Genomic DNA, 26,469 nt, shown 5'->3' with positions numbered 1-26,469 from the left:
ATTTTTTTTTAGCGGAAATACACGTTTTAGGACCCCCTGATCATATTGTGACTATTGAAAAAAAAGACATTTTTTTTGTTCCTCAACGACTAACAATAAGTGAATTGCAATAACGAAAAAAAATTTCGAAATTTTTTTTTAGCGGAAATACACGTTTTGGGACCCCCTGATCATATTGTGACTATTGAAAAAAACGATATTTTTTTTTGTTCCTATGCTATTAACATGAATGCGTCTAAACGGCTGAATGAATTTCAATGAAACTTAACATTTAAGTTTTATGTTCTCTTTTTAAGGTCTCATTATATTTTAAGCGTGATCAGCTCCCATATAATAATGATTATACGTTTTTAGTTTTATAATTATTTCGATACATACACATCATTTGTAACAAATTTTTAAAGCGATTTATATAAATCTTAAGAAGGATTAAGATCAAATATATTTTTCTCCTATCTTTCCTAGACAGGAAAAATTAAACGAAATCTTATGCCTTGCATACCTACCTAAACCACATAAAAAACGTATTCCACAAATATTTTAGAATAATGTTGTTCAAAGCAGTCTTACTCGTAAAGGGTTAATTAAGGGTTAATTAAAATGAAAAACCACTCTTAGCCAGTACCGTGCACGCTACAGAAATAGATTACTACTGACTTTTCCCACTATGTTTTTTAATAACCGTATCAAATTGTTACACACAATCAAATGTTATATATTTGACTTAACTTTACATAACAAAATAATTGTAACGATAGGTAAAACAATAACGTGCACGCTACCGTTCAATGGAAACCACGGGAAGGTGGTGGTCACTTCCATCAGGAGGGAAATGTAAAAAATTGTTATTTCTTTGTAACATTATCACATGGCATATATTAGAACGTCTATATTCTTCTTTCCTTTTTTTTTGATTCCCCTCTAAATTCATTTCTGCAAAATGAAATATATTAAATTGACGTCTATATACTGCTATTCATTCAATAGAACTTTATTTCTAATTATTGCCTTTTAAAAACCTATGGGAACTGTGCTATATATATCTACGTCCTTTCTTCGTCCGGGCATTTCAACGGCCCATCGATGCGCGAGCAGTATAAACAAAACACTATCGCCACGTGCTCGAGCCACTGCTGTTTCTCTTGAGTCAGTTGAATTCGGTCGACGAGGACGAACATCAGGACAAATTTAAAGGTACGTGCCGTAGGTCATTCTGAGATATTTAAATTGAAAAAAAGCTTTCGCGTAATTTCTGTAATTTTCTGTTCTTTCGCTTTTCTGCTTATATATTATGGAAACGGTTGTGAAATCGAAGAATAAGTGTAAGCGCGGTTTTTTATCTTCATGGATAAATGATCATAGGTTTAAATCATGGATACGTGCAGTACCCCATGATAGAAGTCGTTTTTATTGTACTTTATGCAATAAGTCTTATTCTTGCGGTTCCTCAAACGTGTATAGACACGGAGAATCTGGGTGTCATAAAAAAAATAGTACTTCTAAAAGGACTTTTATGCCTCAATGGCTTGAGAATGATTATTTCAAGCCATGGTTGCATAAAGTCGACGGCGACCCTTATTCGTGGTTCTGTTCGGTTTGCAACAATCAATTTTCATGTCGATTATCGACGATTTATAATCACGCAGATTCTCAGTGTCACATTGAGAATTATAAAAAGAGTAACATATACAGTAGTCCCAAACGTTCGGCTATATTCCGCGAATTTCAGCAATGTTTTCAAATAACCGACCGAAAAATTTTAAAATTGTGTTCTACGCGATGGTTATCGCATTATACATCCGTAGTTACACTTTTAGAGAATTGGGACTCTGTATTGCTTTTTTTGCAAGAATTGACAATAAGCGAGAAATCAGAGTCCGGGGAACGTCTGTTAATCTCGATGCAAAATCCAGAGGCCAAAGCATATCTTTATTTTCTAAATTACGCTCTTGAGTTTTTTTATAAATTTAACATTTTCTTTCAAACTCAAGAGACAAGAATTCATTTGCTTCAAAAGACTGCGGCAGAACTTTTATGCGATATATTACGCAATTTTCTGAAACCGCAGCTTTTGAAACACATGGATTTAGTAAGAATGATGAATTTTTCTGTAGTCGAAAATCAACTTCCATTTGATAGCATAAATTTAGGAACAGAGTGTCTTAATTTTCTGCATCAACTGAATGCAGAAGGCAAGTCCGACATCGTAGAAACCGTAAGGAAAAATTGTTTAATGTTTTATATTACAGCTGCAAACGAAATTCGTCATCGATTGGCAATCGATGACGAATTTCTTAGCATGTTGTATGTTTTTGAACCAACTTTTATATTAAATGATACAAATAGAGACATTTCCTTCAGAAATGTTCTCTTAATCGCTAAGAAATTCGGCGGTTTCGACGAAGAAGGACTGCAAACAGAATGGTCAGTATTGCCTTTGGAATTTACAACGAAAGGTAGACAGACGCTTATCGAGATGAAATTCGATGGTTTCTGGAAAACAATTTTATTAACGCGAAATTTGGACTATAAAATTAAATTTCCTGAATTGATGAAATTAGTAAATACAATTAGATCACTTCCAAATTCCAATGCCGATGCAGAAAGATTGTTTTCCATGTTACCTGACATAAAAACAAAGAAACGAATAAACTTTCTTCGGCCAGCGTCAACTCTATTTGCGTTGTGAAATCTTCGTTAAAGGCGCAGAGGGAAAACTCTCAACCCATGGAGGTAGATGACGATCATCTAGCTCTATTGTATTCCAAAAATTTATATCATAGATTTGCTAAGAAGCAAAAGTGTAATTTAAGATTAAACGCAACATATGACAATAACTTTGAGAATTTTCCCGCTACGTCATATGACGAAAATTAAGGTACCGATTTACTACAGAGCTTTTCTCTAGAGAGATTTTTCTCTCCAGAGAAAAGCTCTTTAGTAAATTCGTACTATTAGGCTGCAATGACAGTATAAACGTTTTCATGCGACGTCGCGGTAGACTGGTCTTGTTACGTCAACGGTACCGTGACGTAGGCGCAACAAGGTGTGATGCATGTATGTGCCATAACGTCACGCGAAAGCGCTTACATTGCAACCGCAGTCTTGTTAGTGATGTCCAAAATATTTTTTTTTGGACATCGCTAATATGTAAATAGTCGTTCAATTTGTCTCGCGTTGTTACTTTTTTTACGTATTTCGCTTGCTGTAAATACTATTCTGCTTGCTCTAACTATCATTTTTTTTCTTCATTTATTTGCTTATATTTTGCCGTATATTTTTAGTTAGTGAAATTGTTTGCTGTAGATAGTGTGGCTATGACGTAGAATGTCGCGCCTTGTTACACTTACGTCACGGTACCGTAAGAGCAACAATGCACGACATAACGTGCCAGCTTAATCGCAAACGTCCTATCCCGACATCCCATCCTTTGGAAATGTAAACAATTATATCATTTTTCCATTTTTATGGCTCGTGTGTATATTAATAAAAATTAATGCATTCACGAGTTAGTTTTTCATTATATTGTAATTTCATTACATTAATAAAAACATTTTAATATACGGCATGTGATAATGTTACAAAGAAATAACAATTTTTTACATTTCCCTCCTGATGGAAGTGACCACCACCTTCCCGTGGTTTCCATTGAACGGTAGCGTGCACGTTATTGTTTTACCTATCGTTACAATTATTTTGTTATGTAAAGTTAAGTCAAATATATATCATTTGATTGTGTGTAACAATTTGATACGGTTATTAAAAAACATAGTGGGAAAAGTCAGTAGTAATCTATTTCTGTAGCGTGCACGGTACTGGCTAAGAGTGGTTTTTCATTTTAATTAACCCTTAATTAACCCTTTACGAGTAAGACTGCTTTGAACAACATTATTCTAAAATATTTGTGGAATACGTTTTTTATGTGGTTTAGGTAGGTATGCAAGGCATAAGATTTCGTTTAATTTTTCCTGTCTAGGAAAGATAGGAGAAAAATATATTTGATCTTAATCCTTCTTAAGATTTATATAAATCGCTTTAAAAATTTGTTACACATGATGTGTATGTATCGAAATAATTATAAAACTAAAAACGTATAATCATTATTATATGGGAGCTGATCACGCTTAAAATATAATGAGACCTTAAAACGAGAACATAAAACTTAAATGTTAAGTTTCATTGAAATTCATTCAGCCGTTTAGACGCAATCATGTCAATAGCATAGGAACAAAAAAAAAATATGTTTTTTTGTAGTAGTCACAATATGATGAGGGGGTTCTAAAACGTGTATTTCCGCTAAAAAAAATTTCGAAATATTTTTTTCGTTATTGAAATTCACTTAGTCGTTTAACCCTTTTAGTACCGAGCGAAAAACGGGTGCCTATGCGAAGAATACCGAGCCAATTTGACGAATTTGTTATGGTTAGAGAAAAAGCTCGTAAAAAACAAACTAAGAATGATATTTACAAAATTCAAAAAGCAGCATATTACGAAATAAAGAAAGAATAAAGTAATGGCAATTGCATTTCAATATTTATTGCAAATCGTATAAATAACATAATGATAAAATATGATAAAAAACATAGAAACAAGTTTCTCTTCTACAAGCAATATTTACGCATAAGAATAATCGTTGTTTGATCACAGTTTTATATAGGTCACGTAGCATAAAGTATAAGTATTTGATTTTCAATGATTTTTTAATAAATAATCAATTCAAAATATGATGAGGCTTTGTTAAAAAGTTATTAACGTTTAAAGTGGAGCCCGTACTGAATTTTTTTCTCGAAAACACGCAGAATTTCGAGGGTATGTCTATTCACCAAAAATGATTGTGATTGACTCCCACAACCGAAAATAATTTTTCCAGAACGATTTGAAATTTTTTTTTTTTCGTCGAAAAATCTAGGTACCTAATTACTAATTAGATTTTCGGTTAGAAATTTTTTTCTCGAAAATGCGTAGGATTTCGGGGGTATGTGTAATGATAAAAAATGATTGTAATTGACCCCTGTAACTAAATATAATTTTTTTTAGTGTGATTTTAAATATTTTAATTTCATCTAAAAAGTTCAGTACCCACTCGAATTTTTTTCTCGAAAGTGGGTAGGAATTCGGAGATATGTGTATTTACCAAAAATGATTGTAATTGACCCCTGCAATCGAAGATAATTTTTCCAGTACGGTTTGAAATTTTTTAATTTAATTGTTAATCATTTTTTAACGAGGCCTCAGTCAAGAAACTGATATTCTTCATTTTCGTCTTATTTTGACCTCTAGAATCTCCTATTAAAATTTTTCCCAGGGTTGGCCGAACACCCTGTATAATATGACGACTCCAGAATACATACGTTTCCGCCACAAAGTAGTGTTGAGTTGCTGGTTCGCCCGAGCGAAAAAGGCCTCTAAAAAATAATTTTTTAAATGCTTTTGCAATAAAATTAAACCCTTTATAATGTTTTACAAATTTTTTTTGAGACAGAGCTTTCTCCTAATGCGAAGAATAAGACACCATCGTATACGCAACGATATATCGTCGTTGGCACTTTTCGCAAGTATAGCGAACGACGATATATCGTCGTTCGGTACTAAAAGGGTTAATGCATTCATGTTAATAGCATAGGAACAAAAAAAAATATCGTTTTTTTCAATAGTCACAATATGATCAGGGGGTCCCAAAACGTGTATTTCCGCTAAAAAAAAATTTCAAAATTTTTTTTCATTATGATACTTTATAAATTTCCTTATACCTTACATATAGGTCGGAAAGTAAAAATGCTGGGGCAGTCGAGGCTTGGAATCGTATGCCACTTATCGCGAGGTCGTATTTCAGCTGTTTCTCTTTTACAAGAGCAAGAAGGAAAGGCTCACACTAGCGTTCTTTATCGATTTGCCGAAGTTGTGCAAAGTGCCGAGCTCACGTACACGTGGCTCGTGCGGTAGTGTATGCCTGCTATCCCCACCATTCCGTTAGACGCTAAGGAAGTTCGTCGTCACTGTTGTCGATTTCGATGCACTCAATTATGCCCGATCTGGCCACACTGCCCGATCTGGCCATACTGATTGGGAGTCACTAATCTTGTATGCAGGGATAAGATCTCGTTTTGGTAAATTATTGATAACACGATATATTTATCTTTTACGTAGTTTGTCAATAGATTTGGGATCAATATGAGTGAGAGAATACTGCAGATATTTAATTCATTTCATGACTTTTTAAGTAATGAAGAAGAATTGCGTGAGGTGGGTACAGTTAACTGATTAAGTTTTGTAGTGACAATTTACTAATGCTGTTAATTCGTTTTATGTAGATTTTAACAAAGTAAAACGTTTTTGTATGAACATTTTCAAGATTCTTAATTTTCTTCTTATTTTACAATCAACATAAAGTATTTTATGTATAGTTAATATGTATTGTAGGTTAAAGTATGTTGACAGATCGTTATCTGAAACTTCATGAAAGCTTTATGTCATAATCATATAATCATGATTAAAAACATAACATATGTAAAGTAAATTAATATTTATTTTCTTTTGTTGAAGGAAATCCGTTTTAATGTACGAGATCTTGAAAAAAGTTGCAGAGATATTCTGATGATATTACAGAATATTCATAATGAAAATAACTTGGAAGAAAACATAAGTATGTACATACGTAATATATCTTCATATTATCAATGCAATTATGTCTCCTTTTATTCACAGTTGTATCTGAATATTGTGCAAAAGCAAGAGTAATATTTGAAGATGTACGTAAAAGTTATGAGTTACTTGCAAAAGCTGTACCAAAAGATCAATACTATAGGTTTCATGACCACTGGCGTTTTGTTACACAAAAATTATGTTTCTTAGCATCTTTAGTAATATATTTAGAAATTAAGGTTTTGGTTACTAAGGAAACTGTTGCAGCAATGTTAGGAGGTATGTGATTTATAATACATGTCTACTTATATTTCTTTTCTTTTATATTAAATTTATATTATAAATATAGTCAAAAATAATAGAGAAGATGGTTTTCACTTGGACTTGGAAGATTTCTTAATGGGTTTACTACAATTATCTACAGAATTGGTATGTATAATTTATAATTTAACTATGGTTATTACTCATTTGAATTGTTATGTTTCAGAGTCGTTTTGCTGTAAATAGTGTTACTAATGGTGATTACAATCGGCCTATAGAGATTGCAAGATTTGTGAATGAACTAAACGTAGGTTTCAGATTATTAAATTTTAAAAATGACAATCTAAGGAAACGTTTTGACAGTTTGAAGTACTCCATTAAAAAAATAGAGGAAGTTGTTTATGACCTCAGTATACGAGGTTTAAAACCATCTTCGTGCCCTGCTGCTCAAGAAACAGAGTAAATATTTTGTAAGGACATTTTATAATACTAAAGAAATTTATCATTATATACATTATTGAAATAACTATTATTCCATTAATATCATTTAAGTTCTATATATGATTATTAGTATCTATATTGTCTCATTTTTTCGTTATATATATCATACTGTATAAACTATGTTGAAAAAAAATCCCATTTATAGATAAATCTTTGAAATAAGTAATAACATTCTTGAAAATTTACTGTATTTAACAAGGTTTCACCTTTAATGAATTTCTGATAATTATCAGTAAAAAAGTTTATAACATTTTCGGCTGAAATATGTGGTAAGATAATAATCTTTGTAATATAAATTAATGAACACCAATAATTGTCTTTTGTAGTACAATGCAAGAAAATTGAAGAATTCTATTCTTCGATACATAATAAAAAATTTTGAAATAATCAGTAGCTGTAAAAACAAAAAGAGACGTGGCGGTCAACTTAAAATTTTAAGTGATAGGGATATTCGATTTGTGTTGCAAATAATTCGACAAGATTCAAATGTAATTGTTTCAAAAATAATCATCCAAATAGAAAATAATTTAGGAAGTACAACAGTACATCTTGAAAATATTCGAAAAATTAAAAAAAAATGTTGATTTCATAGTTGTGTATCGTGGAAAAACCTTTACTTATGATTAGTGGCATCAAATCACCAAAAAGAATTGAATTTGCAAAAAAGCATAAACGAGAGAATAAACAATTTTTGTAAAGAATATTACTTACAGACGAAGGTAAATTTAATATCTTTGGAGCAGTTGAAAGTGGCAAAGGATAAGGATAGAGAAAAAGCGGCACACTGGCACATTAGATTTGAAAAACATAATACCAACTGTAAAGCATGATGGTAGATCCGTCATGGTTTGGATCTTAATGGTGGTATCAGAAGTAGGGAATTTAGTATTTATAGAAACTGTCAAGAATCGATGAATATTCTTAAAAGTAATTAAAAAAATAATGCAAAAAAATTAGGACAGGGAAAGGACTGGATTTTTTAATAGGACCAAGTGTTCAAAAATTCCTTTCTTTCTACCTTAGTGTCTCTATTTAAATGCAATCGGACACCTGTTGGATTATTTGGGGACAGAGATCAAAAAACATAAAATAACAAATAAACATAACCTACCTTAAAAATATTTTAAAAGAAGAATGGAAAAAATTCCGTCAATTATGGAAGTTGGAATAATACTGAAATAGTATAATACCATATGAACTGAAATACCGACCTAGTAAAAAAACTAGTGGTTTTTGAGCGACCTCCTCCCTTATAGAATGGTGATCTTGAAAAGTATTGCAATTAAACTACTGAAATCGGTAAAGTTAGCAAACGCAGAAAATTTCTTCCCTTACAGCGAGTACAGGGTTGCCATTAGTAACACGCGCAAGGTTGCCATTTCTTACAAATGTAATGCTTATTGTTAGAAAGCGACGATGCAGCCAAACACTAAAATCGCATTTCCTATAATCGTTTCAATATTCGAGTACATGAAATTTGGTTTTGCATAAACTGAAGTATCGACTTCGTAAGAAATCGATGGTTATAGAGTGACCTCTTTGTTTAAATGTACAGTGCCACCGAGAACTATATACTTTCAATCATGAGAATCGGTAAAGTTAGCATATGTAGAAAAATCATTTAAAACTATTTTAAATTCGCAGCCATTAACTCGGTGTTATCCGCGACAAAGGACTTTTTTCTATCGAAGAAAGATAGATGGAATCCAAGTTCTATCGATCTCCCTTTTACATTCTAAATTACTAAACTTGGAAGATAGAAGGAATCAAAGTTCCTTCGATATCTTCGTTTAGTTCTACCAAGCAATTATTTTATCAAAGAAAACGAGGTAAAATTGAGAGATACGCGACGCGATGTTGCACTGTGCAAATCCTAGGATTGAATCATCTGCTTGTTGGTAAGTCGATTCTACGGAAAAATGAGTTCACGCTCCTGAAACTGGTTCCCTATTTCTCCAACGCATCTCGCCGGGAACCAAAAGAACCCGATTTAGGACGCCTGACAAAGAGAAGGATCCTAAGACAAGGACTTTCGCCAGAAGGTATGCGTTTCCGCAGGAAACGGTGTCGTACACCTTCCAGCGAAGAACCATTTTCCCTAAATCAAACTACCAGGGAAAGGCAACTAGATCGTTTGGATCAGCCACACAGCTGATCACATGTTTCATTGAATGAAGTAGCGGTGACCGAAGCAGGGACGAAGGAAACAAGTTGAAAATTTCCAAAATAAAATGAAAATAAACCTAACTCCACATTAACATAATGAAATAAAATAAATTGTCAAATACAGAAAGATATATACCGATAGAGCAGAAACTGGTCAATAGCCAAATAGCGTACTTTCAAGCAATAAAATAAAATAAATAAAAATAATATGGTATGCAAGTTTAAATAATTAATTGCCACTGGTCATCTTTTACTAGTAAATGGTAAACACTGGCCAGCAATGGTTAGCAAGGGGTTGGAGGTCGGACGACGAGATTCGGTTTCCTGGTGTCCTTCCAGCTCGTGAACTGCCGATGGAATGAAACTTTTTTACACATATGGTCATATTTATAACTTATTAAAGAGTATCAAAAGGGTGGAAAAGTGGTACGCTCACACGTCGGCAGTTGGTTCCGTAATCTATTCGATCTACTAACGCACGAGAATTTTAGGCAAAATAATGTTTCTAATTAACATTTACACGATACGTATTATTAAACATTACTGTAATTGCGTATTATCAAGCAACTGTCTAATATAAATTGTAAATTAATGGAGACAATATCAGTACTATAATTAAAAAAACGAAATAGGGAACGTTCTTTCTAAAGCTTGAAAAATGCATACTTTTACATATACATATATTTCTTACTTTGTGTGTATAAACTGTTCCGACAAGTCGATACCAGGGCATCGTAACTAAGGCTTCCAAGTTACTCTACAACTTGTTTCAGATTTGTATATACATAATTTTCGAACGATAACCAAAAAGCCTTAAGGGGACAATTTTCGAGCACCTTACCCTAAAGTTAAGCGTCAGACGGAAACCGAGGAAATTCAACCGGTGAATTCAGAAGTTGAAATTAGGGAATGGTCAAAGCAGGAAGACTTAGCGGACAATTTTCTACAGAAAGATATCAAAGAACACCAGTTCCACGCGTTCGGACGGGACGCGCAACACACGTCTGCGGGGGAACCAACAGGTTTGACTTGCCGGACTAGTTAATAAATTATCGTAGTCCGCCGCCATTTTCATCTTCGACGTTGCAAATGGGAATTCGAAATATTGACCAGCGATCGTAAGATAAAGCATCGCGCTGCTGATTGCAAGCCGAATGCCATCGGACAAAAGAATGAAACTAAGCGCAACCTGTTTGCCCTTGTATTTGGAACGGCTATCCCTGGAATAACCGTAATTATTCAATCAATTGCGCGCATCGGTCAACAACGTCTCGCACATTGCTATCGAAAATTAGCGGTTCGCGGTTTCCCGTTTGAACGAGCGACGTAGCTCGACCAAGGACAGATTCAGAAGCAATATTAAAATGGGGAACGTCATAGGTGAAAGTATACAGAGTGTTTCTAAAATACATGTAAATGTCTAAAGAGATGAATCTACACACTAAAATGATTAAAAACTGTCGTACGAACAAATGTTCTGCATACCTTAATTTTCGAGTTATGGATGATGAAACGTATAGTAGAACAAAGTATGACACTTCACATATTTCTGTATTATTTCTAAGTAGTGTTGAAAGGAGAAAGAACATTTTATTACAAAGCAGGAGTTGAATTTTTATCGAAAGAATTATAAATAAGTGGATATACTTGGATATTTAAAAAAAAATTTGAAACAATGTACCGAAAAATTGGCCATTACTGTCGAGATAACGGTCTGGAACACAAGGCCGTAATTGTCAGACTGTGGTTGGTTTATAATTGCCCTAATGTTATCAAAACTTCAGTCTTCGGACTTAAACGTAACAGAAAATGTATGGTACGAGTTAGAATGTAGAACTAAATAATATCGCGTTAGCAATTAGCGATACGTTGCTGGAATTCGAGCGTGTCAACTTAAATATCGACGCGAGTATATGCAAAGCGTCCTACAATTTTGTCCCGCGGTGTATAATGGTGGTGAAAAAAAAAGGTCGGTGAAAGCATTTTTTCCGAATTCGTTACACCTGTAACGTCGGCGTATTTTTCGTACGTCCGGCTCGGCCGCAAATAGCATAAACACGCGCATCGCGATGCAGCTGGGTAAGTGGGTACGGCTCACGTAGTTCGTACGACCTTCATAAAAACTCGTCGATCAGAGATTGCCGAGAATGCCGAGTGAGAACTCGCCGTCTACGGGGTGGCGAATACAAAAGTGGGCGCCTACCTTGGCGAACGAGACACCGTCGCTACCTACTGCGCCGAGTAAATAACAGAGGAATCGTCTGCGGTAAAAACAAAGCTGACTGCGCTAGGAAACGAGCCACGGCTGAAACGAATACGTCAGCAACGCGATCGAGCCTCGATCGTGAAAAGAACCGATACCCCGTTTATAGATCGACGGGTCGAGCTCAACAGGAGTATAATTTGCGGACGCAGTTGCCCTTTATTTCCGCTTGCGGGTCGTTTTTCTCTCCTCGACAACGTAATCGAAGAGAAAATCGAGCAAAACGTTTGGAACGTTCTTTCCTCGAGCTTGCGACCAGCCTGACCGAAAGTCAAAAACCGATATTTCCATGTACGTAAAAACACGTATTCCATATTAGGGCAACCGACCCTGTAATAAAGCACTGGATCAATTTCGAGAATCGCTATATCTGCGGCGGTATAATTATGCTGCGCAGTGTAGATCGCACAGCCGGTGGCCGCGCAGTGATCCGGCGATCTTAAGATTCTAGCGATTTCCCGGGGATCCAAGGTTCGCGCGCGAGAAAGACGGAGAGAAAGAGCAGTCCATAGGTTAAGTCCCCACCAAAGAGGCCCGTGGAAAGATGCTGGCCGATCTCACGTGGTTAACGCACGTAGATACATATATTATCCTGGCGCGCGCACATCTTGGCCTCCCGTGGTTCGCCGGTTAGTGGTTAGTGGGTGCACAGGTTGCCGATGTGCGAACACACCGGTGTGTGTCGTGTCGAGGTATGTCACCCGGCCAATCCTGTGCCACGTATACCGATCGCCTACGTTGTCCGTTCCTTACATTTTACTTTTCACGGAATAAGCGATTCGCGGCGTATCAACAACTTCGTCGCGATATTTGCCGCTTGATCCGATTATTATACTGTTCGCCACGATGCGCGCGACGGAGCCTCCGACCCGCGGAGAAAGCGACAAATTCCTCAAGACGATACCTCTGCGTCGACAGTCGAAAAATGTGGAAAGCAGCCGCGGTGGATATTCGACGCACGGAATTCCTTGGTTCGACAATAGTGAATATTCCAGCCTGTCGATATTCACTAGCCCGATTTCGAGTAAACGGCCATACCAAATCGACACGATTTCTCCTTTGGTGAACGCTCCAGGATCCGGTTGACCGGCGTTTCGTGACGAAAGAACGGCTCCGAGACGAAATCGTTCCTTTTCTTGAGCGACGGGACCGCTTCGTATCTTTGGGTGCGCGAACGTTGCCGGAGAAAGTGAAGCAGCACTCGGAAATGAACGAAATAACCAGTGCCTCGGCGATTTCATTTATGTAACAGCCCCGACAGTCGGACATTGCACGTGCGGACGTTGAATTCTCCGCACTTGTGCGAGTCATGGCGCATTGAAATTCCTCGCGGACATGCCTCTGTGCCTGGTACGCTCCAGCCGGCGCGCGAGTAATTCAGCCCGCGGTGTAAATCGAATGCAAAAGTAGAGAACCGTACCGGTAAGAGAGTGCTTTCTGTATCGAACTATGCGTCTGGTGTTTCGAGTCGCGATTTACGTGATTAAGAACGATATGGGTAAAGGCATTTCGAGTACAATAACGAAGAAAAGACCCAAGAGGTGGCGAAGGGAAACGTAGAAGACCGAGAAAAAAGTTAAAACCGTACCGCACGACCAGTAAGTGTTTTCTGCATCGAACTAAAACGTCTGGTGTTTCGAGTCGCGATTTTGGAGATTAGGAACGATACGGGAGAAAACAATTCAAGTGCAATAACGGGGAAAAGACCCAAGAGTCGGGCGGAGGAGACAGAAGAAAATCGAGAAGAAAAGTTTTAGTTTAGAATCGAACGCAAAAGTTAAATCCGTATCGCACGATCGGTAAGAGTGTTTTCTGTATCGAACTATACGTCTGGTGTCTCGAGTCGTGATTTTCGAGATTAAGAACGATTTAGGAAAAGGCAATTCGAGTGCAGTAAAGATCCAAGAGGCGGCGGTGAACGAAGAAGAAGATCGAGAAGAGAAGCTTTAGTCCAGAATTGAAAGTAAATGATAAAACCGTATCGCGCGATCGGTAAGGGACTGTTTTCTGTATCAAACTATACGTCTGGTGTTTCGAGATGCAATTTTGGGGATTAAGAACGATACGGTAAAAGGCAATTCAAGTGCAATAACCAAGAGGCGGCCCGAACGAGGGAAGAGAAGAAAAAAACACTTAAACGAAGAAGGCTTTCGTATTACTTCTGCGAGAGAAGTACCTGTGCCGCGAGAGAGGCGGGAACGTGCCTGGCGATTTGACTACCAAATCGTTGCTCTTGTGCAATTCCTTCGTCGTTTTTTATTTTTTGCTTCCCCTCCCGGGCCCCTACGACCTTTTCACATCTACCTGCGCGCCCCGCGTATTTTTAGGCGTGACACGCTTTCTTTGTACCGGCCGGACCACTGCAGCAAAAAGAGCTCCTCAAAAAACTGCGTGTACCGACACCACGAATTTTTTCTGCGCGCCACAATTCGACTTTTACTTCGTCGCAGCCATCGTCGATCTCGAAATTACGGTTTCTTTCGCCGCGTTCCCGTACGATTCGAAATATATCGAAAACCTCGATGGAGCGGAACAGTTTGTATCAAAAACCTCGAACGTAGGATAGCGGAAATAAAAATACCGCGGGGAGTTTGTCCGTACGATTTTAAAATATTGAAACGAGCGAACCTCGATGGATTCGTCGATAATGAAAAAGTTTAAATCGAAAGCCTCGAAGCGGACAGTAATAGTTGCACGAAGGAAAAATCCTGCGGAGAATGTTTCTTAGCCGCAAATATTTCGGACGACCGTCGGAATTCGATGAAACATATACCGACAAGATGACACCCGTAACGATTGATTCTGCGAAGCAGAGTAACTTGATTTAGCCTCTCCTAGGCTTTGTCTGTATACGGAGAACGGAGACATAGCCTAGAATAGGTTAGGTCAGGGCTCGTTCGACGCGATCATCTTCGTGCTACTTTGTATGTCGAGAACACGCCCAAGGTCAAGTTCAAGGTTAATAATCGATGACAATAATCGAGAGAGAAAGTGCACACGTTGTCTCTACAAACGTTTGTTATCTTGTAATTGCTCGTTTTCCGATCAGTGACAAAATTGTTCGAATAACAATAGAATAAACACATTTTTTATATTGAATTTATTATTAGTATATAAAGAGTGTAAATTGCTGGTTTTTACAACAAATCTGAATTAACTCGACGTTTTTCGGAGGTAACTTTAAAAATGGCGACTAGATTTTTAGCGGAAGCAGCGGTTTCTGTTATCCTGGCTAACTATGATTCCATATTTGCCTGCTTCGAGCTGCAAATTATGCAATTAGAATGGTTTCTCTCAGTATAAATCTAGTGGAAGCGTCGGCATTTAATCGGTATTCGTCTGAAAGGCTGCTACTTATACCGATGACCCTGACATTTACACCGATGCATTTCACGTGTTTGGTGTTGTGAACGCTGGGCATTAAGTACAGTTCACATCGACGTGCTGCGTCGGCAAGTTTGCACAAATTTGTCGAACGTACACGCGAGGCCGGGGCCGTCTTAGAAAGTTGCAGGGCTGTGCACAAAAAATTTTAGTACGGGGCCCTTCCATGCTTCAATTTTATTCAGAGTACGTCACAAATCGGTCTTCGTAATTTTTCAAGCAATTCCAATAGTCTAACAAAACAAATTATTCCACCAAAACTTGGGAATGCATTTGGTTCCATGATGCGCATGGAAATAAACTTTTAATGTAGGGTCAGTTGCCCTAATATGGAATACGTTCCTAATTTAGAACACAACAATATTAAAGAATCGTGATTTTGCCATCTATTGGCGATTAATGCAATTGATTACGATTATTGCAACTGACGTGCATATGCCCGAATTCCAAAGCAACACGTATTCGTAAAAGAATATTAAAGAAAATATCGCAGTCTCAGTTTTTGCAAAGCGATCTTTGACTTAATATTATACATAATAAGGTAAGTGCATCACTTTTGTGTTAGCTCGATTATTTCTTCAAATATAAATATAAATATATTTCATATAATTATATATTAATATAAATATATATAAATATAGTATTCCATATTATAAACACTATGAGCCTACTATGGAAAATGAGGACTTCAGTAAAAAAAGTAAACATTTCCTAAACCGTTATTATATTTAAAATTTGACTGTTACCAGACAAAAGAGCATAAAATTTCCTATAAATGAATAATATCTATGTTTTTATAAAAGTTCTGCAAGTAAGTGAAATATATGTATAAAAAAAAGTATTCCATACTGGGGCAGCTGACCCTATAAAGTAATCCTTAAACCGATCTGGACTTAGGGGATCCAGCTATGGGGGCATGGCAGTAAAAAGCTATACAACAAAATTAGATACAATCCATCGTAATTAACCGAAATCGAAACACTGCACGTCGCGGTGCGTCGTCTGGGTCGCGACAGCGCTTTCATCCGGTCCGGAACAGAGTCCGTAAGCGCGTGAGCCATAAGCTGCAAGGTCTCGCGCGATGTATAAATAGAAACCAGTAGGTCCTGCTGTGAAGTCGAGGAAGGTGGTTGGAATTCTACAGGATGCCTCTACGTATCTCGTAGAGGATACCTCCGGGGAATCTGCGGGCGTGTGTCATTGATCCCGATAGACGCGTTCAACCAGGTATTCGCCAGAGAGAGGCTGACTTTATTGAAAAGTTCACGCCCACGTTCGTGTGCTCGGGAGAGCCGCGATCGGGTTCAACAGGATTCGTGAGGCAAATCAACGATATAAATAGCGGAAGTCCAGGAGACTGGCCGATTCTTCTGTCGGATGCTTGAACGTTTTCTAAAACAGTGACTCTCAACGGGAACTATCCAGCCCCCTAGTGAGTTACGCCATGTTTTTTTAGGACTAGAAGTAATAGATGTATATAGTAGGGTGGACCTTACTTTTCCACCACCGGATTTCTTTCATTTTACCCCTCCCCCCTGGGATTGTATTATTTGGCGAGAACAAAATTTCTTGCAAAATTTGAAATCAAAATTTTCAAAAATTGAAATTTATAGTACAATACCACACGTCGTTGTATTTGTAATAATTTATAAGAGTATGGAAGAGGAAATATATGGTTCCATTTGAAAAAAGATTCGTGACTGAAATTTTGAAAAAGTGGCCTTAATAACTTTTTGTTCTTTTTTGTGCTACATTTGTTTCTTTAAATCCCGTAACTTCCAATTAAGGAGTTTTTTTTATATATTTATTAACGGCGGAGACATTTTGCTACTTCCATTCAATCACGCGGATATATGAACTACACGTACTCGAATGACGACCCTACATCGACTATGCGAACTATTTGCGTTTCATTTCAATGGGATTTCTTGGTAGAACGGATTGCGGCTTGAATTCGTCGTCTGATCCACTTGCGCAAGAAAATTCTGGAAACTACAGGAGAGGTGAAACGGGCGCCACGACAAATTTCACGATTTACTATTCACACCGTTTCGTGTTATTGTCGTTGCCAAGACTGTTGGGAGAGAGGAACCTAGTAGCAGCGCAATATTTGCACGTTAAACAGGTATTCTCGTTCGTTTCCATTACAAATGCGCGCGAGAATGTCAATACACCAACACGGATTTGTAAACAGGTACGCACGCGGCTAAGGGTGCTATCCCACTGCTGTAAGAAACGGCGTGTAAAGTGGAGTTGGGTGCACAGTTCGGATTTTTTGATTATTTGAATAGTTTGAATAATAATAAGAAAAAAAAATAAGACACTTCAAAGACTGATACATTAAGTCAGCCATACTCAAACTCCTTTTCCCTTAGGCCACATATTTACATATAGGCGCCTCAGACAATAAGTTACTACTCCTTGCAAATAGTTTAAAAGCAAAACAAGCGAACATTATGTTGTTATGAGACGAGACGAGTATATGTATAAAGATGAGTGGATAGAGGAGTTTTTTATTTATTTGAAAGGAATATTTGTTTTCTACAGTCTGGCAACACTGATAATGCGATTACCTATCTTTTAGGTAGTTTTTCAATAGGTTTAGGATCAGTGAGGCTAGATTTCGCATGATTGAGTGCATCGACGTCGACACTAGAAACGATGAATTTCCTTAGCGTACTTTCTAACGGAGTGGTGGGGATAGCAGACCTATACTACCGCAAGAGCCACATATACGTGATCTCAGCACTTCGCGCTACTTCGGGAAATTGAGAAAGAAGGCGAGTGTCAGCCTTTCCTTCTACCTCTTGTAACAGCTGAAATTCGGCCTCGCAACAATCGTCATACGATATAAGGGAAGTCCCATAACGAAAAAAAATTTTTTTTATTTTTTTTTAGCCGAAATACACGTTTTAAACCCTCCTGATCACATTGCGGTTATTAAAAAAGAAGAAATTTTTTTGTGCCCATGTACGTATGCTATTAATATGTTTGTGTCTAAACGGCAGAATGAATTTCAATGAAACTTTACATTTAAGTTTTATGTTCTCGATTCAAGGTCTGATCAGATTTTGAGTGTAATCAGCTCACGAATAATAATGATTCTACGTCTTGTAGTTTTTTAATTATTCCGATACATATATATTATTTATATATCTTATATATTATATATTAAACCATGTTAAAGACGTATATAATAAATATTTTAGAATAATGTTGTTTAAAGCTGTCTCACTCGTAAAGGGTTAATTAAGAAATAAATATTTAGAAATTGAAATAAATAAAATTTATTAAAATGAAAAACCACTCTTAGCCAATACCATGCACGCTGTAAGAACTTTCATTCAAAGGAAATATTTTTTAAAGATATAATCTAAATAGAAGAATTAATTACTACAGAAATAGATTAGTACTGACTTTTCCCGCTACATTTTTCAATAAACCTATTAATTAGTTACACAAAATTAGATGTTATATATTTTACTTAACTTTACAGGACAAAATAATTTAAATGTTGGGAAAACAATAATGTGGACGTTACCGTTCAATGGAAATCTGATGGATCTTAATTTCCCTCCTTCCATCAGGAGGAAAATGTAAAAAGTCTTTATTTATTTGTAACATTAGCATACGCTGTATATTAAAACCTCCACATTCGTCTTGCTTTTTTTTATTAAAATTCATTAAATTGACTGCTAATCGTGCAGTAGAATTTTATTTTTAATTATTGCTCTTTTAAAACCTGTGGGGACTAGGCTATGTACATCTACATATGTCTTTGCTTTTTCTTCCTCGTCATTTTTACGGCCCTATGACCCGCGAGGCGTATAAACAAAACACTGTCACCAACCTGCATGAGTCATTGTTGTAACAGCAGATAGATAGAGATAAAGTTTATTTGATCCTAATCCGTCTTAAGATTTGTATAAAATGTTTTAAAATATTTTCATAAATAATATACATATATGTATCGGAATAATTAAAAAACTACAAGACGTATAATCATCATCATCCGTGAACTGATTACGCTCAAAATGTAATCAGATCTTGAAACGAGGACATAAAACTTAAATGTAAAGTTTCATTGAAATCTATTAACATATTCTTTTTTTAATAGTCACAATATGATCAGGGGGTCTTAAAACGTGTATTTCCGCTAAACAAATTTTCGAAATTTTCTTTTCATTATGGTACTTCCTTTATATCTACATGCATAGGGCGGAAACTAAAAATGCTGAGGCAATTGAAACTTGCAATTTTATGTCGATTGTCGCGAGGCCGAATTTCAGCTATTACAAGAGCAAGAAGAAAAGGCTGACACTCGCCTTCTTTCTCAATTTCCCGAAATAGCGCGAAGTGCCGAGATCACGTATACATGGCTCTTGCGGTAGTATACATGCAGTAGTATGTTGCTATCCCCACCACTGCGTTAGGAAGCACGCTAAGGAAGTTCATCGTTTCTAGTGTCGACGTCGATGCACTCAATTATGCCAAATCTGGTGACATTGCTTGGGATCAATATAAATGAGAAAATACTGCAAATATTTAATTTATTTCAGGACTGTTCTGGATTTCTAAATAATGAAGAAGAATAACTCGGGTGAGTACAGATTACTGATTAAGTTTTGAAATGACAATCTACTAACACTGTTAATTTGTTTTATGTAAACCTTAACAAAACGAAAAGGTTTTGTATGATCATTCGCAGGATTCTTCATTTTCTTTTTCTTATTTTACATTTAACACAAAGTATTTTATCTATAATTAACATGCATGGTAGGTTAGAATATGTTTACAGGGTGTTATTTGAAAGCAGAGATGCCAGAAAAGCACCGCCGGGTGCACACGCACACATGCCAGATACGCGTACGTGAGCTCGTGAAGTTTCGGAAAGTCGACAAAGGCAAACTGACGCATGCCCTCTTTCTCGATTCTCCGAAGCTGCCCGAAGTAATTTCGGATCGCCTCGTGGGAGTCGAGAGAGAAAGGCTCACATTTGCCTTCTCGCTCTAAACAACTGAAATCCGACCTCCCGTCAACGGCATACGATTTAGATTCTCGAGCCGAGATTCTCGACTGCCCAGGCATTTTTACTTTCCGACCTATGTAGGCGCACATAAGCAAAGTACCCCCCATAATGAAAAAAAAATTTTGTAAAATTTATTTTACGGAAATACACGTTTTAAGACCTCCTGATCATATTTTAATTATTGAAAAAAAAGAAATTTTTTTTATTAGTCCCATGTATGAGCGTGCATATGTTGTTGGATCCCGGGTTGCGGGATTAAGAACAACACTTTACTAGAGAGACTGGTGGTTTTATTCGATCGTTACGGCAAGTTCCGCACGTTAGTAAGTACAAACTAAGTACAGAGATCTGACTTGAGTCCAAAAATGTGCGTCGTTTATATATTTGAGGGTGACAATGGTGGCGTACGGAGTGAGTAACCGGGTACAGGATGAGTAAGCGGGTACAGGAGGCTAGAAAGACTGGAGTTTGGAACCTATGACTGGGATGTTTGTGTAAGGATGATTCTAGTGCGGTATCTATGTTGGCTTATGAGTTAGTCATACAACAATGTACATATATTATTAATACGATTTTTCAAAATCAAAATACTTTAAGATTGAAAATTAATAAATTAAAATGAGATTCCACTCTTTACCAGTATTGTGCACGCTGTGGTATTTTTCAATAAGAAGAGTTCTTACTTTTATAACATAAACAAAACAGTAGAATTAATAATTGCAGAAATTAATTAATAATGATTTTCCTCGATTGTTTTGAGATAACCGTATCAATTTGTTATGACAAACTAAATAGAACTAACTAGAAACAAAGGAAAAGTGATCCCGTTTGCCAGTTTAATACAAAGTATGGGTTGTATCTTAAATTTTAAAAGGACATAGTCGAATATTTTTAAAGGTACAAAACATAGCGTTTCATTGTAGAACAGTAACATAAGTTAGCAGGTAATGTCATAAAACTGTTTTTCCCAGCTATATCCCTTTTTACCTGAAGTATAAGGTAAAAAGTACGAGCTACAAGGTACGACTATCCGAAAATCGTTCACATTTTATCAATGTAAATGAAGCGGCCTTTCCATCAGAGTTAGATACAAAATTTTGTTATTTCTGTGAAAACAGAACTGTCATTAGATGTAGGTGGTGCTTGAAATTGTTATGTTTTCACTGTTTTTACGAAAAGTACCATCCAGATTCATGTACTTCGTACATTGAAAATAACATATGTTAAATTCAATTTAAAAAAAAAAATATTCGAAGGTCAGACAAAAATATAATGTCACATTTAGTGTACGATTAAAATATGATTGAAAAAATAAAAAAAAGGATTTGTTTTGGCAGGGTTTGAACCTGCAGAGCAGAAGAAGCTCGGAACTTGCAGGCAAATACCTTGTCATTCACGCCACGCTGGTTGTTGAATGTATTTCTATTTCTGAAGATAAGTATCTGTAATAACTTTATTAATATCTCAAAGTAAAACCTAACCCAAAATCGGGTACCATTCCAACTTTTCCTTGTTAGAACCGAGTTTTCAATTTGTCTTAGCGAAAATCGTAATCACATTTTGCACATTATTCTAAAACATTTGTGGTATTCGTTTTCAATGCGATTTAAGTAAGCATGTAATGTATAAGATTTCATTTAATTTTTTCTTTTCTAGAGAAGATAGAGAAAAATTTATATAATTTTTTTTATATGTAAGGCGTCGGGAAAAGGCGAGGCCCAAGCCGTGGCGCTGGCAAGGGACCGCGTCTGGCCTTCGTCCGTCAACACTCCCACCCCTACCGATGGGGGAGAAGGCTGACGACAAAGGCGAGGGTCTAGGCCCAGGACGGGCTCATTTGTTTTTCCGACGCTGAAAGAACGGGAATAAAGCATGTATACGAATACCCTACGTATTTCTTAATTCCTAATTCCATTCTACGCGTCTGTATAACATATATAAAATTTAATTCGTCCTAAGATTTATATGAAACATTTAAAAGATTTTTTATACATTATGCCTATACATATATCGGAACAACTATGAAACAAGAGGTATAATCATTATTATCCATGGACTGATTATAGTCAAAGTCTAACCGGACTTTGAAATGAGAACATAAAACTTAAATGTAAAGTTTCATTTAAATTCATTTAGCTATTTATACTCAATCGTAATAATAATATACATATGTGTGCTCATACATGGGAATAAAAAAAATTTCTTTTTTTTCAATAATTAAAATATGATCAGGAGGTCTTAAAACGTGTATTTCCGTAAAATAAATTTTACAAAATTTTTTTTTCATTATGGGTACTTTGCTTATGTGCGCCTACATAGGTCGGAAAGTAAAAATGCCTGGGCAGTCGAGAATCTCGGCTCGAGAATCTAAATCGTATGCCGTTGACGGGAGGTCGGATTTCAGTTGTTTAGAGCGAGAAGGCAAATGTGAGCCTTTCTCTCTCGACTCCCACGAGGCGATCCGAAATTACTTCGGGCAGCTTCGGAGAATCGAGAAAGAGGCCATGCGTCAGTTTGCCTTTGTCGACTTTCCGAAACTCCACGAGCTCACGTACGCGTATCTGGCATGTGTGCGTGTGCACCCGGCGGTGCTTTTCTGGCATCTCTATTTGAAAGTTTATCAAAGCTTCATGTTGTCATGAATGTATTTCATGCAAATACCGAGTGGTAGCGTGGTTAAGTACACGAAGCACAGATGGCGGGGTAATACTCCGTTAGAGACTCTCAAGTAAGGATGTGATATGGATAATCTGTCTCGTATATTTAATTATTGTTAATAATTCATATATAGTTTATTATTGCTAAAAGTGATGAACATTTATTAAAAAAATCTTGACATAACTTGACATATATTATAATGACTGAATAACTCATTTTAATCTCATTTAAAAACACAATATGTATAAAGTAATTAGAAATTGATTGTCATTTGTATAAGGTTTTGAAAAAAGTTTCAAAGATATTCTAATGATATTACAGAATATTCATATTGAACGTTATTTGAATGAAAACATAAGTATGTGCATATCTAATACATCACCATATTGTCAAAACAATTAAAATGACTAACTAAGAAAGAGTACGAACAATTGGAAGAATTCTGGTAAATAAAATAGTGCAAGTTATTTATGATTTCAGTGTACAAAGTTTGAAAGAATCTCCATGTCTGGCACTTCAAGAAACAAAGTAAATATTTTGTAAGAATATTTTATAATACTAATAATATGTATCATTATATGATATCGTTATATGATACATATTATTACTATACATTAGTAATCATTATCTGTATTATTTCACTTCCTTGTCATACTGTATAAATTGTGTTGAAAAAAAATCCCTTCCGTAGTTAAAGAATAACTAGTAACCTTCTTGAGTATTTACTGTATTTAACAAAGTTTCGCCTTTAATGAATTTCTGATAATTCTCAGCAAAAAATCTTGCAACATCCTGGGGACGAGTTACGCCTGAAATGTGTGGTGAGATAGTAACCTATATAAAAATGTGATTAATTAAAATAAATTAATTAATGCCTATAGTTGTCTTTTATATTACAACGTAAACAAAAATTACCTGTGGTAATAACCACAATTTACTGTCTTTTGGCAATGGTTCTTGTTCAAAAACATCCAATATTGCTCCAGAAATCCATTGTTGCTGAAGAGCATTTAATAAATCTAATTCATTAATAATTGTACCCCGACCTATATTGATGAAGACACTACCTCTTTGCTTACACTTTTCTAGTGTATTTCCACCTAGTAAACCGAAAGTATTAGATGTGGATGGTAGAACATTAACAATGTAATCACAATGTATGAGCATGTCAGATAAAAATTCAACTGTCCTATGTTTATCCAGATAATCTAATTTTTCTTTAAGTGGTGTTCGTGTGACACCCCACACAGTAGCCCCAAACATTTTCAATCTCTGTGCAACTGCAAAAATTGAATGTATATTTATATAAAATCAAGTACTTTTGTCAGAAATCGACAATGAAGAACATGATACATATTTACTTGATTTTCCAATATTTCCTAAGCCTAAAATTCCTACAGATAGATCACAAATCAATCTGTGATCAGAAATTTTTCCATTCTTTTCCCAATGACAATCATTTTGTTTTTCATACTGTTGCCTTTGATCACGTTCAAAATTAAATATATGTGCTACCACATATTCAGACATAGCAAAACCAAAGGTTTTATCAGAAAACCGTGTGACGACATAATTATGTTTTATATTTTGCAAACGTGAAGCTAATGTTTCAACACCAGCCCATGTCATTTGTACCCACTTTAAAGATGGTAACTTATCCATATATGGTAAAAATAAATCACAATCAGTCACCACTATATCCGCATTTTTTAATTTCGATAACGTATTACTTTTGTCTGAATCTGAATATAAAGAAAAACATTGAGTACAATGAAAAGAAAATACACGAAAATAAACTAATTTCAGCGAATGTCGAATTTTATTCAACGAAAAGGCAGTAATAATAATCCATGGATTATTGAAAAAGCGTGTATTTAAAATATGCATTAAATATTTGAATAACGTGGGTGTTCTGTCAAGTTGTACATAGATATTATATACGCAAATTCAGTGTACAAGGAATCATAATGGTAGTACATCTCGACACGTGCTCGCTGGTAGAGCTTTCATGAGCCGAAAAATTCGAGCTCCACGAGCATGAGAGGAAGTATATGTCAAAAATAATACCTAGCGAAACATCGCATATCGTTGACTTTGGAAGTTGCATTTGAAGATGGTAAGATAACCTAGGAATCACGGATAGAATTGCAATGGTATGTGCCATGCCGATGTGCGAAAATATGATCTAGTTTTGACGAACACAATTTGACAGTTAAATATAATATTAAACGATTTATTTGTTATTCTAATTTATCGCAACTGTCATGATCGAAAATTTGACGTTACATCGTATGTAGACTCTAACACGTTGTACTAATGCGTCTAACCTAAATTTTTGATAGAACTTTCTTATAATATTACTTTGCGTTACTATCTACAGTGGCTCACATTGAAAATCGTTCATTGCTCTCTTATTTGCCTTTGTAAAATTCACTACACACAAATAAAAGGTGTTTGTAATCAATATGGAAATATTCTTTTCTTATAAAATATGACTATGAAATAAGAGGAATTGTAATATAACGATATCAGGATACAGTAAGGGTGACAGAGTAGGATAAGTTTTATTCATGAATAATGAATACAAATTTTCGATCGATTCGTAAACTAACTTCTACGTACACTACGTCTTATTCATAAATTCGTTTATAAAGTAGAATCTGTTAACGAATTTTTTAAACCAGTATTCAGAGGAGCAAAATCGTGAACGAAAACTAGTTTACGAGCGAATTTAACATTTTTATTCGTTATTCGAAAACAAAATTTTCTCAATTCTAAAAGGTAGTCACATTAATCCTCAAATAGCATCGTGTATTTTCAAAACGTAATTAGCATTGTGGTCTGTGGAGCAACCCAAAATTATAAAAAAATAAAAAGCAACAAATTCTTTGTATAATTGTTTTTATTTTATGCAGTTGGTTACACGAAATAATAGAGTACATTCTATTTATAAATAACGATTAAATTCATGTACAATAAAATTTATAATCTATTTAAAAATATGCCACTATTTCCTTATCCAAATCTTTTTTTATGAAATTAGTGCTTCATATCGATTCTATTATAGTTAGTACTATTATTATACATACATTAAAGTTCTTCAAAATTTCCCGCAAATACACCAACAACATGGCTAAATTGACGACACGATGATCAAAGAAGCCGGCGTGGAGTGGACCAACTGTATAAACTGTGTCGTTAATGCCAAGTACGTACCTACCTGCATAGTCCAAGGTGATTTTTATTATTCTAGAAGAAAATCCAAAACTCAGTGTTGGAACCACAGTGTTGGTAACTTTATTTTAGGCGGGCGAGAATCACTGTAATCAATGTGCTTAGTATGCGTTTTTCCTTGTTTTGCTATTAAAACAACAAAGACAGATAGGGCCAGCGTTCTTATGTCTGGCTTAGTTGTTTTCAATTGCAAAATAAGGAAAAAGATTGAAACGCAACTGCGATGCACCGCTCGTGTGCATTTAGCGTAAACATCTAGTGTAAATTAGCACAGTATGTACGAGGCTTGTGCTTAGTAGTAACGTAGAACGTCCAATGAGCGCTCACGAGT

General features: G+C 35.8%; 2 protein-coding genes across 6 annotated transcripts; one reads left to right on the top strand and one right to left on the bottom strand.

Moving 5' to 3' along the window:
* The first annotated feature begins 6,051 nt into the window (after positions 1 to 6,051).
* Positions 6,052 to 7,434, top strand: LOC122402130 (translin-like). 2 transcript variants are annotated; one of them, XM_043404694.1, is made up of 5 exons: positions 6,052 to 6,243; positions 6,544 to 6,622; positions 6,700 to 6,921; positions 6,992 to 7,071; positions 7,130 to 7,434. In XM_043404694.1, exons 1-5 carry the CDS (start codon positions 6,172 to 6,174, stop codon positions 7,364 to 7,366), a joined length of 690 nt encoding a protein of 229 aa, XP_043260629.1. In that variant the 5' UTR covers positions 6,052 to 6,171; the 3' UTR covers positions 7,367 to 7,434. The 2 variants fall into 2 exon arrangements, with proteins under 2 accessions (XP_043260629.1, XP_043260628.1); XM_043404693.1 differs by having other exon boundaries at positions 6,544 to 6,643; positions 6,706 to 6,921; positions 7,130 to 7,418.
* Positions 7,435 to 23,538: 16,104 nt separating this feature from the next.
* Positions 23,539 to 25,432, bottom strand: LOC122402129 (glyoxylate/hydroxypyruvate reductase A-like). 4 transcript variants are annotated; one of them, XM_043404690.1, is made up of 5 exons: positions 25,232 to 25,432; positions 24,972 to 25,089; positions 24,266 to 24,646; positions 23,820 to 24,184; positions 23,539 to 23,738 (listed from the first exon to the last, which is right to left on the bottom strand). In XM_043404690.1, the coding sequence occupies exons 2-5, from the start codon at positions 25,066 to 25,068 to the stop codon at positions 23,607 to 23,609; spliced, it is 975 nt and encodes a 324-aa protein (XP_043260625.1). In that variant the 5' UTR covers positions 25,069 to 25,089; positions 25,232 to 25,432; the 3' UTR covers positions 23,539 to 23,606. The 4 variants fall into 4 exon arrangements, with proteins under 4 accessions (XP_043260625.1, XP_043260626.1, XP_043260624.1 ...); XM_043404691.1 differs by having other exon boundaries at positions 25,293 to 25,429; XM_043404689.1 differs by having other exon boundaries at positions 24,972 to 25,432.
* Between the last annotated feature and the right edge of the window lie 1,037 nt (positions 25,433 to 26,469).

Source organism: Colletes gigas, unplaced genomic scaffold, assembly GCF_013123115.1.
Source record: "Colletes gigas isolate AHSC1104 unplaced genomic scaffold, ASM1312311v1 Colletes_gigas_Sc00033, whole genome shotgun sequence".
NCBI lineage: Eukaryota > Metazoa > Arthropoda > Insecta > Hymenoptera > Colletidae > Colletes > Colletes gigas.
The sequence above is the reverse complement of the archived record's forward strand: the minus strand, read 5'-3'. Positions and strand labels throughout refer to the sequence as shown.